Raw genomic sequence first — 14,425 nt, 5'->3', positions numbered from 1 at the left:
TCTTCCAGATGGTTATATATCCTATCCCTCAGAATCCTTTCTAACACCTTGCAGATGACAGAAATCTATATAAACAAAAAATTGTGCTGACAATCCCTGATCAAACCATGCCCCTCTAAGTGGAAATTAACTCTTTCCTTCAGAATATTCTCCAATAGTTTCCCTACCACTGAATGTGAGACTCACTGTTCTGTAATTCCCTCATTTATCTCTGCCACCCTTCTTAAAAAGTGTAACTACATTAGCTATCCTGTACACCTCCACTGTGGCCAGAGAGGAATAAAAGGCTTGGGTCAGATACTGTCGTTTTCTCCCTTGTCTCCCACAGCAGCCTGGGATAAAATTCATCTGCACCTGGAGATTAGTCTACTTTTAAGTCCACCAACACCGTGAATACTTTCTCAAACCCATTGTCAAACTGCTCAAGAACGCGGAACGCTTCAGAGAACACCTCTGGGCCGCCCGGACCAACCAACCCAACCACCCCGTGGCTCAACACTTTAACTCTCCCTCCCACTCCACCGAGGACATGCAGGTCCTTGGACTCCTCCACCGGCAGAACATAACACGACGGCTGGAGGAGGAGCGCCTCATCTTCCGCCTGGGAACCCTCCAACCACAAGGAATGAACTCAGATTTCTCCAGTTTCCTCATTTCCCCTCCCCCCACCTTGTCTCAGTCGGTTCCCTCAACTCAGCACCGCCCTCCTAACCTGCAATCTTCTTCCTGACCTCTCCGCCCCCACCCCACTCCGGCCTATCACCCTCACCTTGACCTCCTTCCACCTATCACATCTCTATCGCCCCTCCCCTCCTCCCTACCTTTTATCTTAGCCTGCTTGGCACACTCTCCTCATTCCTGATGAAGGGCTTATGCCCGAAACATCGAATTTCCTGTTCCTTGGATGCTGCCTGACCTGCTGTGCTTTAACCAGCAACACATTTTCAGCAGAAATAAGTGTTTAGGACAGTAAAGAGAGAACTTTCTATAAGTATATTAAGGGGAAGAGGGTAAGCAGGGAAAGAAAAGATCTCATTAGGCAATCTGTGGAACATAGAACTATACAGCACAGAATAGGCCCTTCGGCCCACGATGTTGTGCCAAACATTTCTCCTAGCTTAAGCACCTATCCATGTACCTATCCAATTGCTGCTTAAAGGTCACCAATGATTCTGACTCTGCTACTCCCACAGGCAGCGCATTCCATGCCCCCACCACTATCTGGGTAAATAACCTACCCCTGACATCCCCCCTATACCTTCCACCCTTCACCTTAAATTTATGTCCCCTTGTAACACTCTGTTGTACCCAGGGAAAAAGCCTCTGATTGTCTATTCTATCTATTCCCCTGATCATCTTATAAACCTCTATCAAGTCACCCCTCATCCTTCGCCATTCCAATGAGAAAAGGCCCAGCACTCTCAATCTATCCTTGCACAACCTATTCTCATTCCAGACAACATCCTGGTAAATCTCCTCTGCACCCTCTCCAAAGCTTCCACATCTTTCCTAAAATGAGGTGCCCAGAACTGCACACAGCACTCCAAATGTGGCCTTACCAAGGTTCTATACAGCTGCAACACCACCTCACGACTCTTGAATTCAATCTCTCTGCTAATGAATGCTAATACACCATTGGCCTTCTTACAAGCTCTATCCACCTGAGTGGCAACTTTCAAAGATCTATGAACATAGACCCCAAGATCCTTCTGCTCCTCCACCTTACTAAGAACCCTACCGTTAACCCTGTATTCCGCATTCTTATTTGTCCTTCCAAAATGGACAACCTCACACTTGACAGGGTTGAACTCCATCAGCCACTCCTCAGCCCAGCTCTGCATCATATCTAGGTCGCTTTGCAGCTGACGTCAGCCCTCCTCACCATCCACAACTCCACCAATCTTTGTATCGTCTGCAAATTTACTGACCCACCCTTCGACTCCCTCTTCCAAGTCATTAATAAAAATTACAAACAGCAGAGGACCCAGAACTGATCCCTGCGGAACTTCACTTGTAACTGGGCTCCAGGCTAAATATTTACCATCTACCACCACTCTCTGACTTCGACCGGTTAGCCAGTTCTCTATCCAACTGGCCAAATTTCCCACTATCCCATGCCTCCTGACTTTCCGCATAAGCCTACCATGGGGAACCTTATCAAATGCCTTACTAAAATACATGTACACTACATCCACTGTTCCAGCCTCATCTTGGTCACCTTCTCAAAGAATTCAATAAGACTTGTAAGGCAAGACCTACCCCTCACAAATCCATGCTGGCTGTGTCACAAATCAAGCAGTGTCTTTTCAGATACTCATAATTCATATCCCTCAGTACCCTTTCCATTATTTTGCCTACCACTGAAGTAAGACTAACTGGCCTGCAATTCCAGGGGTTATCCCTATTCCCTTTTTTGAACAAGGGCACAACATTCGCCACTTTCCAGTCCCCTGGCACCACCCCCATTAACAGTGAAGACGAAAAGACCATTGCCAACAGTTCTGTAATTTCCTCTCTTGCTTCCCACATAATCCTAGGATACATCCTGTCAGGCCCGGGGGACTTGTCTATCCTCAAGTTTTTCAAAATGACCCAACACATCTTCCTTCCTAACAAGTATCTCCTCTAGCTTACCAGTCCGTTTCATACTCTCCTCTTCAACAAAACGGTCCCTCTCAATTGTAAATACTGAAGAAAAGTACTTACTCAAGACCTCTCCTATTTCTTCCGACTCAATACACAGTCTCCCACTACTGTCCTTGATCGGATCTACCCTCGTTTTCGTCATTCTCATGTTTCTCACATAGGCAAAAAAGGCCTTGGGGTTATCCTTGATCCTACCCGCCAAAGTTTTTTCATGCCCTCTCTTAGCTCTCCTGATCCCTTTCTTGAGCTCCTTCCTGGCTATCCTATATCCCTCCAATGCTCTGTCTGAACCTTGTTTCCTCAACCTTATGTAAGCCTCCTTCTTCCTCCTTACAAGACATTCAACCTCCCTCGTCAACCAAGGTTCCCTCACATGACCATCTCTTTCCTGCCTGACAGGTACATACATATCAAGGACACATCATATCTGTTCCTTGAAAAAGTTTCACATTTCAACGACATCCTTCCCTGACAGCCTATGCTCCCAATTTATGCTCCTCAGATCCTGTCTTGCAGCATCGTATTTACCCTTCCCCCATTTGTAAAACCTACCCTGTTGCATGCACCTATCTCTCTCCATAACCAAGGTGAAAGTCACAGAATTGTGGTCACCATCACCAAAATGCTCACCCACTAACAAGCCGATCACTTGTCCCGGTTCGTTACCAAGTACCAAATCCAATATGGCCTCCCCTCTGGTCGGACAATCTACATACTGAGTTAGAAAAGCTTCCTGGACACACTGCACAAACACCGCCCTGTCCAATCTACTTGATCTAATGAGCTTCCAATCAATATTTGGGAAGTTGAAATCGCCCATGACTACTACCCTGTGGCTTCTGCACCTTTCCAAAATCTGGAGTAGGAGGACATTGGTAGGCTGTTAAATGAGTACTGTTCCATTTTGGAAAGCAAGTAGAAGTACAGGAAAAGGGCCTGTGAGGTTGTAGAGTTTAGAGAATAGCAAATGGAGTTTTATATAGTTAAGTGTGAGATGTTGCATTTTGGAAAGTCAAGGCAAGATAGGGCTTCATGGTGAATGGTAGGTCCTTAAGGAATGCGGTGGAACAAAAGGAACATGAAGTTCAGGTGCATGGTTCTCTGAAAGTGGAGTCATACGTAACAGGGCAGTGATTAGACAGGACATTGAGAATATGCTGCAGTTCTACAGGATGTTGGTGAGGCCCCACTTGAAGTATTGTGTTCTGTTTTGGTCAACTTGCTATAGGAAGGATGTTATTAAACTGGAAAGCGTACAGTAGAAATTTACAAGGATGTAGCCCGGACTCAAGGGACTGAGTTATAGGGAGAGGTTGGACAAGCTAGGACTTCTTTCTTTAGAGCATAGGAGACTGAGTGGGGGGTCTTATAGAAGTGTTTAACTTCATAAGAGGCATGGATAGGGTGAATGCACTCAGTCTCTTTCCCAGGGATGGGGAATAAAGGACTAGAGATCATCAGTTTAAGGTTAGAGGGGAAAGAGTAAATGGGAGCCTGAGGGGCAACCTTTTTACACAGAGAGTGGAATGAGCTGCCAGCAGAAGAGGTTGCAGTGGATACATTAACAATATTTAAAAGGCATTTGGACAAATACATGGATAGGCAAGGTTTAGAAGGATATAGGCTAAGTGCAGAGAAATGGGGTTAATGTGAATGGACATTTTAGTCGGCACAGACCAGTTTGGACCAAAGGGCCTGTATCCATGCTATAAGACTCAATGACTATAAGCTCACAGTCCCTCCTCCTGTACTTATATCTTCCTTTTCAAAATAAAAACAGATGTAAAGTACTAATTTAACAGCCTACCAATGTCTTGCTACTCCACAGATTGCCTAATGAGCCCTTTTCTTTCCCTGGCTACGTTCTTCCCCTTGATATACTGATAGAAAATCACCTCTTTGTTGTCCTAAAAGCTTTCTTAAGTTTTCCTCTTCACTGGCTATACTCCAACAAGGTCCTACATTGACTTGGTCCTTTGTACCTTTAAAAAGGTACCTCAGAGAGTGGTTGTAGATGGAAAGTATTCTGCCTGGAGGCCAGTATTGAGTGGTGTCCCGCTGTTCTTGGGCCACTGCTCTTTGTAGTTTTTATAAATCACTTGGATGAGGAGGTTGAGGGTTGGGTTAGTAAATTTGCCGATGACACAAAGGTTGGAGGTGCTGTTGATAGTATCAAGGGCTATTGCAGGCTGCAGCCCGACATTGATAAGATGCAGAGCTGGGCTGAGAAATGGCAGATGGAGTTCAACCTGGATAAATGTGAAGTGATGCATTTTGGAAGGTCGAGCTCAAATGCTGAATGTAGGATTAAAGACAGAATTCTTGGCAGTGTGGAGGAATAGAGGATCTTGGTGTTCAAATACATAGATCCCTCAAAGTTGCCACCCAAGTGAATAGGGCTGTTAAGAAAGCATATGGTGTTCTGACTTTCATTAACTGGGGGATCCACTTACAGAGTCATAGAGATGTACGGCATGGAAACAGACCCTTCGGTCCAACCTGTCCATGCCGACCAGATATCCCAACTCAATCTAGTTCACCTGCCTGCACCCCGCCCATATCCCTCCAAACCCTTCATATTCATATACCCATCCACACGCCTCTTAAATGTTGCAATTGTACCAGCCTCCACCACAACCTCTGGCAGCTCATTCCATACACATACACCCTCTGCGTGAAAAAGTTGCCCCTTAGGTCTCTTTTATATCTTTCCCCTCTCATCCTAAACCTATGCCCTGTAGTTCTGGACTCCCCGAACCCAGGGAAAAGACTTTGTCTATTTATCCTATCCATGCCCCTCATAATTTTGTAAACCTCTATAAGGTTACCCCTCAGCCTCCGACGCTCCAGGGAAAACAGCCCCAGCCTGTTCAGCCTCTCCCTGAGCTCAAATCCTCCAACCCCGGCAATATCCTTGTAGATCTTTTCTGAACCCTTTCAAGTTTCACAACATCTTTCCAATAGGAAGGAGACCAGAATTGCACGCAATATTCCAACAGTGGCCTAACCAATGTCCTGTACAGCCGCAACATGACCTCCTAACTCCTGTACTCAATACCCTGACCAATAAAGGAAAGCATACCAAACACCTTCTTCACTATCTTATCTACCTGTGACTCCACTTTTAAGGAGCTATGAACCTGCACTCCAAGGTCTCTTTGTTCAGCAACACTCCCGAGGACCCTACCATTAAGTGTATAAGTCCTGCTGAGATTTGCTTTCCCAAAATGCTGCACCTCGCATTTATTTGAATTAAACTCCATCTGCCACTTCTCAACCCATTGGCCTATCTCGTCCAGATCCTGTTGTAATCTGAGGTAACCCTCTTCGCTGTCCACTACACCTCCGATTTTGGTGTCATCTGCAAACTTACTAACTGTACCTCTTATGCTCGCATCCAAATCATTTACGTAAATGACAAAAAATAGAGGACCCAGCACCGATTCTTGTGGCACTCCACTGGTCACAGGCCTCCAGTCTGAAAAACAACCCTCCACCACCTCCCTCTGTCTTCTACCTTTGAGCCAGTTCTGTATGCAATTTGCTAGTTCTCCCTGTATTGCGTGAGATCTAACCTTGCCAGTCAGTCTCCCATGGGGATCCTTGTAGAACGCCTTACTGAAATCCATATAGATCACATCTACTGTTCTGCCCTCATCAATCTTCTTTGTTACCTCTTCAAAAAACTCAATCAAGTTTGTGAGACATGATTTCCCATGCACAAAGCCGTGTTGACTATCCCTAATCAGTCCTTGCCTTTCCAAATACATGTACATCCTGTCCCTCAGGATTCCCTCCAACAACTTGCCCACCACTGGTCAGGCTGACCGGTCTGTAGTTCCCTGGCTTGTCTTTACCACCTTCCTTAAACAGTGGCACCACGTTTGCTAACGTCCAATCTTCCGGCACCTCACCTGTGACTATCGATGATACAAATATCTCAGCAAGAGGCCCAGCAATCACTTTTATACCTTCTCTACCTTCCCACAGAGATCTCGGATACACCTGATCAGGTCTTGGGGATTTATCCACCTCTAACCGTTTCAAGACATCCTCTCTAACATGGACATTTTGCAAGATGTCACCATCTATTTCCCTACAGTTTATAAATTCCATATTCTTTTCCACAATAAATACTGATGCAAAATATTCATTTAGTATCTCCCCCATTTTCTGTGGCTCCACACAAAGGCCGCCTTGCTGATCTTTGAGGGGTCCTATTCTCTCCCTAGTTACCCTTTTGTCCTTAATGTATTTTTAAAAACCCTTTGGATTCTCCTTAATTCTATTTGCCAAAGCTATCCCATGTCCCCTTTTTGCCCTCCTACTTCCTTTATACTCTTCTCAGGATTCACTCGATCTATCCTGTCTACACCTGCCATGTGCTTCCTTCTTTTTCTTAACCAAACCCTCAATTTCTTTAGTCATCCAGCATTCCTTATACCTACCAACCTTCCTTTTCACCCTGACAGGAATATATTTTCTCTGGATTCGTGTTATCTCATTTCTAAAAGCTTCCCATTTTCCAGCCGTCCCTTTACCTGCGAACATCTATCTCCAATCAGCTTTCGAAAGTTCTTGCCTAATACCATCAAAATCGGCCTTTCTCCAATTTAGAACTTCAACTTTTAGATCTGGTCTATCCTTTTCCATCACTATTTTAAAACGAAAAGAATTATGGTTGCTGGCACCAAAGTGCTCCCCCACTGACACCTGCCCTGTCTTGTTCCCCAAGAGTAGGTCAAGTTTTGCACCTTCTCTAGTAGGTACATCCATATACTGAATCAGAAAAGTTTAGCAGTGGTGGTGGAAGCAGAGTCATTAGGGACATTTAAGCAACTGCGGGACATGCACATGGAGAGCAGTGAGTTGAGGGGTGTGTCGCTTAGGTTATTTTATTTTAGATTAGGAACAATCCTTGGCACAACATCGTGGGCCAAAGGGCCTGTTCTGTGCTGTATTTTCCTATGTTTTAAAAGCAATTTAGTATTCTTCTGATCCAGTCCTGAATATTCCCAGACATCCAGAGTTCTCTGGACTTGTTGCTCCTACATGTCACCCTAAACAGGACATGTCGAACCTGTACTGTCACCAATTCCATTTTGAACTCTCCCACTGTTTTACTTGGAACTAGTTGTTCCTGGTTTAACTTGGCCAGATTCTGCCTTATTATAATAAAATCTGCCTTCCCCCCAATCAAAAACCCTTTTTTACACACCATTGTTTCCCTTTTTCCATAGCAAACTTAAAACACGCGGTGTTGTGGTCGCCACCACTAAAATGCTGTCTCACTGGCACCTTGAATTCCTGCTCAGCTTTATTCCAGAGAATTAGGTCCAGCACAACACCAATCCATGTTGTACCTTCTACATGTTGATATGAAAAACTCTCCTGAATACATTTCAAGGCATCTGCACCCATTATACTATGACTGTCCTAATGAATGTCGGTGACATTGAAATTCCCTAATAGAATTGCCCTGGCAGTTGCAGACCAGTCAGTCTTACGTCTGTGGTCAGCAAGTTTTGGAAAGAATTCTGAGGAATAGGATTTATAGCTATTTGGAAAAGCATGATTAAAGGCAGTCAGTATGGCTTTGTGAGGGGCAGGTCATGCCTCACTAATCTTATTGAGTTCTTTGAGGAGGTGATGAGACAGGTCGCTGAAAGTCGAGCTGTGGATATGGTGTATCTGGACTTCAGCAAGGCATTTAATAAGGTTCCCCATGGTTGGCTCATTCATAAAGTGAGGAGGTATGGGATACAGGGAGATTTGGCTATCTGGATTCAAAATTGTATGACTGACAGAAGGCAGAGAGTGATTGTAGATGGAAAGTATTCTGCCTGGAGGTCAGTGTTGAGTGGGGTTCCACAGGGCTCTGTTCTTGGGCGTCTGCTCTTTGTAGTTTTTATAAATGACTTGGATGAGGAGGTTAAGGGGTGGGTTAGTAAATTTGCCGATGACACAGGTTGGAGGTGCCGTTGATAGTATCGAGAGCTATTGCAGGCTGTAGCGCAATATTGACAGGATGCAGAGCTGGGCTGAGAAATGGTAGATGGAGTTCAACCTGGATAAATGTGAAGTGATGCATTTTGGAAGGTCGAACTTGAATGCTGAATATAGGATTAAAGACAGGATTCTTGGCAGTGTGGAGGAACAGAAGGATCTTGGTGTTCAAGTACATAGATCCTTCAAAGTTGCCACCCAAGTGGATAGGGTTGTTAAGAAAGCATATGGTGTTTTGGCTTTCATTAACAGGGGGATCGAGTTTTAGAGTCACGAGGGTTTGCTGCAGCTCTACAAATCCCTGGTGAGACCACACTTGGGATATTGTGTCCAGTTCTGGTCACCCTATTATCAGGAAGACACAGAGGCTTTGGAGAGGATGCAAAGAAGGTTTACAAGGATGCTGCCTGGACTGGAGGGCTTGCCTTATGAGCGAGGTTGACTAAGTTCGGACTTTTCTCTCTGGAGACAAGAAGGAGGAGAGGTGACCTGATCAAGGTGTACAAGTTAATGCGAGACATGGATAGACTCAATAGCCAGAGAATCTTCCCCAGGGTAGGATTGGCTGGCACAAGGGGTCATAGTTTTAAGATATTAGAAGGAAGGTATAGAGGAGACGTCAGAGGTAGGTTTTTTACACAGAGCGTTGTGAATGCATGGAATGTGTTGCCAGCGGTGGTGGTGCAAGCAGAGTCATTAGGGATATTTAAGAGACAGCTGGACATGCACATGGATAGCACTGAATTTAGGGATGTGTAGGTTAGGTTATTTTATTTTAGATTAGGAACGATCCTCAGCACAGCATTGTGGGCCGAAGGGCCTATTTGCTGTATTTTTCTATGTTCTATGTGTCTCCGTGAATGTCTAAATCTAAATGTCTATTAAAATTTGAGGCACTTAGTATCATTCACATATTGCCTAACCTCCCCACCAGGGAAACAAGAAGAAAGTGAACATATTAGGCTTCAGATTTTTGAAATTGTAATCATCCTCCCACCCCATGTTTCCATGGTTGTAGTTGTGTTGCTGTTGGGGAGGAGGGGCATTACAGCTTCTGGCCAAGTACTCAGTATAGTCCGTCTTGTGTACTTATCGTAACCTACACTAAAATTATAATCTGTGCATCACAACCCACTGTTTCCAAAATGCGTCCAGAGGGCCCACTCCTTGGCTGTATCCAGAGGGTTGACTCCAATGTACAAATGTTTCTTGAATTTCTCTTTTCAAGCAGCTTTCATAACACCACGATTCTAAAACCATGGGTTCCAACCATTACTTTTCCATATATCGGAACATGGTACATTCTTATCTACTCTCAGGAGTCACAGCCAATATCATCTGACTTCAGCGTGTTGCCCCTTTCCAGAAACAATAACATGTTGCTGACCAGACCCCTTGACATTGGTTCAATGAATCAGTTAGTCTCCTGTTGTGCTGTAATATCATCAAATGGATTTGTACAAAGAAATTTTGTGGGAAAAGTTTTAATGTTGGACAAAATTTCTTCTTTTTCCAGACTAATGGACAAAATTTCTTTTTTTTCCAGACTAATACTAATGTGCTTATATAATGTAAGCATTAACCTGAAAGGCCTGCAGTATATAAGTGAGAGCCCAGGTTTCATCCCTTTGTTATCCTGGCTTCTGGAAGGTAGGTCTTTTATAAGTTGACAGCAATAGTGTCAATCATGGCATGTTGTAGCTTGTGCTTTATTTTGATTCCTTCAATCTGTCCTGAATTACAGTTATAATAGAAGTTCAGAATTTAAGCAAGTAATCATCAGTCTGGAATTTAGTTTTGTCTTGCTTTTTACAAAGATCTACAGAAGCAGTTGATCAGTGGCTGTTAGTAGGCCATCAGCCCCTAGAGATTTCTTGATTCAGCAATAAAATGTTTGAACAGGAAGCTGATTAAGCAATTGCAAACAATGCAAAGACATTGACTCAAATATTACTAGATGAGAAACAAGCCTTTGCAACAGAAAAAAAAAATCAGTGCACACAGTCTTAATCAATGTTAGTGCATAAGCCTGAGGACATTCCTTATAATATTAGTGTTGCTTGACTATTTCCACAACATACTTTCTCAGAAAGCTTGTGAGTCCATAGTTTGACTGTCAAAGAGTTACTATATGTGATTACCTATTTTTGATGTGGGGCTATGAATATAAACATTTGCTTTTATAAGATTTAAAGACGTGAGTTCAACAGCAAAGAAAAAGGTCATTCAGCTCATCAAGTCTGCACTGGTCTAAAACCACCTGACTATTCTAAAAGCACTTAACCCATAGCCTTGTGCATCTAGGCATTCACATGTACACATCTAAACACTTCTTCAATGTTATGAGGGTTTCTGCCTCTGCCACTCTTTCAGGCAGTGAGTTCCAAATGCCCAGCAAGTTTTTCCTCACATCTTCTCTAAACCTTCTGCCCTTTATCTTAAATCCAAATTACTTGACTCGATTTTTTAAAAATAAGTGCATTAAGTACACACAGGTATTTAAGTGTTTTGAATGTGCTTTTATCAGAGTTCATTTAAACATAGTGAAGTCTGTAACAGATACTTAATATTTTATTTAATCTAGCCAAAACTCACGAGTTCAGCCCAAAGTATCCATGAAATCTTGCTCACAGTTTGGTTTATATCAGTCTATTAACAACAAGTATTTTTATACAGGTGTCAGTAGCTGGGCCAGCATTTGTTATCCTTCCCAATTTTGTTTTGAACTCAGCGCTTGCAGAGTAACGTTTGGGGAAGCTTATCAAAAGCCTTTTGGATTCCAAATACACATCTATCAGTTTGCTTTGACTTTCACAAAAGAACGTTGATTCTTTGTGAATTTTTAGATTAGATTAGATTTACAGTGTGGAAACAGGCCCTTCGGCCCAACAAGTCCACACCGACGCGCAACCCTCCCATACCCCTACATTTACCCCTACCTAACAGTACAGGCAATTTAGCATGGCCAATTCACCTGACCTGCACATCTTTGGACTGTGGGAGGAAACCGGAGCACCCGGAGGAAACCCACGCAGACACGGGGAGAACGTGCAAACTCCACACAGTCAGTCGCCTGAGTCAGGAATTGAACCCGGGTCTCTGGCGCTGTGAGGCAGCAGTGCTAACCACTGTGCCACCGTGCCGCCCACTAATGTATTATGATTTTCTAAATGTCCTGCTGCTACCTGTTTAATAATGAATTCTAAGGTTTTCCCAAAGAGGGATGTTAGGTTTTAGCTGCATATTTATTGCCAAGCATGTAGAGCTATATTATTGTCTAGACTTCATATTTGTATGTAATTTGTAGTGGTAGAGTGCTAGAGTCCAGACTGCGTGTTGGTTGATAGTTTCTGGTGGAAATATGTCTCAGGCTGCATGCTTGCAAGTCCATACCTTTTGGGATTTTCAATGCAATAAAAGATCCGGAAGTGCTTTGCTGAAACAAAACTAATTGGATTCTGAACTGAAATTCTGGGGAATTTTGACTATTTAATGAACAAAGATTCAAAGACTTTTAATATGGGGCAAGAATTGGGATTAGAAGGGAGTTATTCCAGTGGAATAGCCTCACCCCAAGAAATAGGTCACACAGGATTGTGGTATTCTTTCAAAGAACTCACGCAGACATAACAGTCTGAATGGTCTCCTTCTGAACTCAAATCCTGGCCATGTCAGACATCCCGATACCCAAACTTCACTTTCACTGTTTAGGATTGCCTGTGGTCCTTTGTTATAATTTCACAGGTAGACATCTCATTTACAGGTATGTCTGGTACTACCCTGGCATGCTCTCCCACACTCTTCATTACAACAGGATTTTACTACCCATGCACAGTGTATTTCCTGACCCATTCTAATTTTACCAGTTTGGAACAAGGGTTGTAGTAGTGCCATCAATGGACTATTATTGTCCACTAAGCATTTTTTGCTGATATTATGAACCTTCTTAGCAGGCTCTGACTGTATCCTTGGAATTAACTCTGGTCCTGGCTCTATCACAGTACACCTTCTCGCACAACTTGCAGCAATATTGGCAGAACCTGCAAAGAGTAAATCTGTCCTGGCAAGATAAAGTAGCCTGCTTGACTGGCACCACATCCACAAACATTCATTCCCTCTACCACCGATGCTGACTACCAGCAGTGTGAACCATCTACCAGATGCATTGCAGAAATTCACCAAAGATCCTTAGAAAGTGCCCTCCAAATCTTCAACTACTACCTACTAGAAGGACAAGGACAAAACAGATATAGGGAATATCACCATGTGCAAATTACCTCTAAGCTGCTGTCCCATCCTGACTTGGGAATATATTGTTGTTCTTCAGTGTTACTGGGTCATAATCCTGGAATTGCCTTCCTAACAGTGTTGTGGATTGAACTACAACCTACGAGGCAGCATCTTCACACAGAGGGTGGTACGTGTATGGAATGAGCTACCAGAGGATGTGGTGGAGGCTGGTACAATTGCAACATTGAAACGGCATTTGGATGGGTATATGAATAGGAAGGGTTTGGAGGGATATGGGCCGGGTGCTGGCAGGTGGGACTGGATTGGGTTGGGATATCTGGTCGGCATGGATAGAGTCATAGTCATAGAGATGTACAGCATGGAAACAGACCCTTCGGTCCAATCCGTCCATGCCGACCAGATATCCCAACCCAATCTAGTCCCACCTGCCAGCACCTGGCCCATATCCCTCCAAACCCTTCCTATTCATATAGCCATCCAAATGCCTCTTAAATGTTGCAATTATATCAGCCTCCACCACATCCTCTGGTAGCTCATTCCATAGAAGCAGTTAGCGAAGGCAGCTCACCACCACCTTCTCAAGCGAAGTTATGGATGGGCACAAATGTTGGCCAACATTCTGATAAGTGAAGGGCCACCACTTTGAAGTGGTGCTGCTTGTGTGGGAGAGCTGCTGGCCTCTGACCAGCAGCAATCCAAGGCAAGACTTTGTGTCACCGAGGGGCAGAAATTTCATTTCATGCCAGTTAATGGCCTTAGAATCTCTACAGTGTGGCCTTTTGGTTAAATGGCTGCCGGGCGTGCCTGCTAACTGAAGGTGGATTGGCACTTAAATTTTATGCATAAGAGTAGGACCTCCACCTAATAGTAAAATCCAATTCATTATAATTTCTAGCAACTTTTACAAAAATAACAATAATGTTGCTGACTATAATGCTTTTTATTTGTTAGATCCAGATGCAGAAGTTTGTCTCCATGTTCTGCGGCTCATTCAGTCTGTGATTCTCGAGCCAGAGGTTTTCTCCAGACTGGCAACCCAAATCCATGAATCACTGTCAGAACAACGCATTCTAGAACTTAGCAGCAGCCGTAACCCAGATCTCCGCAACATAGCAAGTGAGCTGCTGGAAGACATGAAAATGCTTAATATGTAACAAAAACCAGTTTTACTTGTGCTGATAGTTTTTCCTGCAGAATCTATTCATTTTGAAGTCATTGCTTGGTAAATGATTGTGGACTTTAGACCTTTGATAGGGTGCAAAATATTTAAAGCTGCTACTGCAAGTTACTGTCAAGCTTAGTGTAGTGGATTTGTGCCTTTTAATGTTTCAAAAGGAGATTAGTCTGGTTTAGCACACTGGTAAGGTGAACCTGTCTTTTTGCAGAGCTCTAATGAGTGACTTTACAGTTATGGAACGGGATTTCGCTATTCTGGAACACTGCTCTCTAATTAGATGGTCAGAAAATTGATTTGCTTTTAGGTTCCTATCAGTTTCTGTCCTCAGCCCCATCTGCTAAATGA

General features: G+C 43.6%; 1 protein-coding gene across 1 annotated transcript in view; it reads left to right on the top strand.

The window, feature by feature from the left end:
* hsf2bp (heat shock transcription factor 2 binding protein) overlaps positions 1–14,057 on the top strand; it is a 134,012-nt gene extending 119,955 nt beyond the window's left edge. The window contains exons 7-8 of the mRNA XM_060832843.1: positions 10,199–10,302; positions 13,855–14,057. Of these exons, the coding sequence (XP_060688826.1) occupies positions 10,199–10,302; positions 13,855–14,057 (307 nt within the window). The remainder of the gene's footprint in view (positions 1–10,198; positions 10,303–13,854) is intronic.
* Positions 14,058–14,425: the final 368 nt, after the last annotated feature.

This window comes from Hemiscyllium ocellatum, chromosome 12 (genome assembly GCF_020745735.1).
Source record: "Hemiscyllium ocellatum isolate sHemOce1 chromosome 12, sHemOce1.pat.X.cur, whole genome shotgun sequence".
NCBI classification, from domain to species: domain Eukaryota; kingdom Metazoa; phylum Chordata; class Chondrichthyes; order Orectolobiformes; family Hemiscylliidae; genus Hemiscyllium; species Hemiscyllium ocellatum.
The sequence above is the reverse complement of the archived record's forward strand: the minus strand, read 5'-3'. Positions and strand labels throughout refer to the sequence as shown.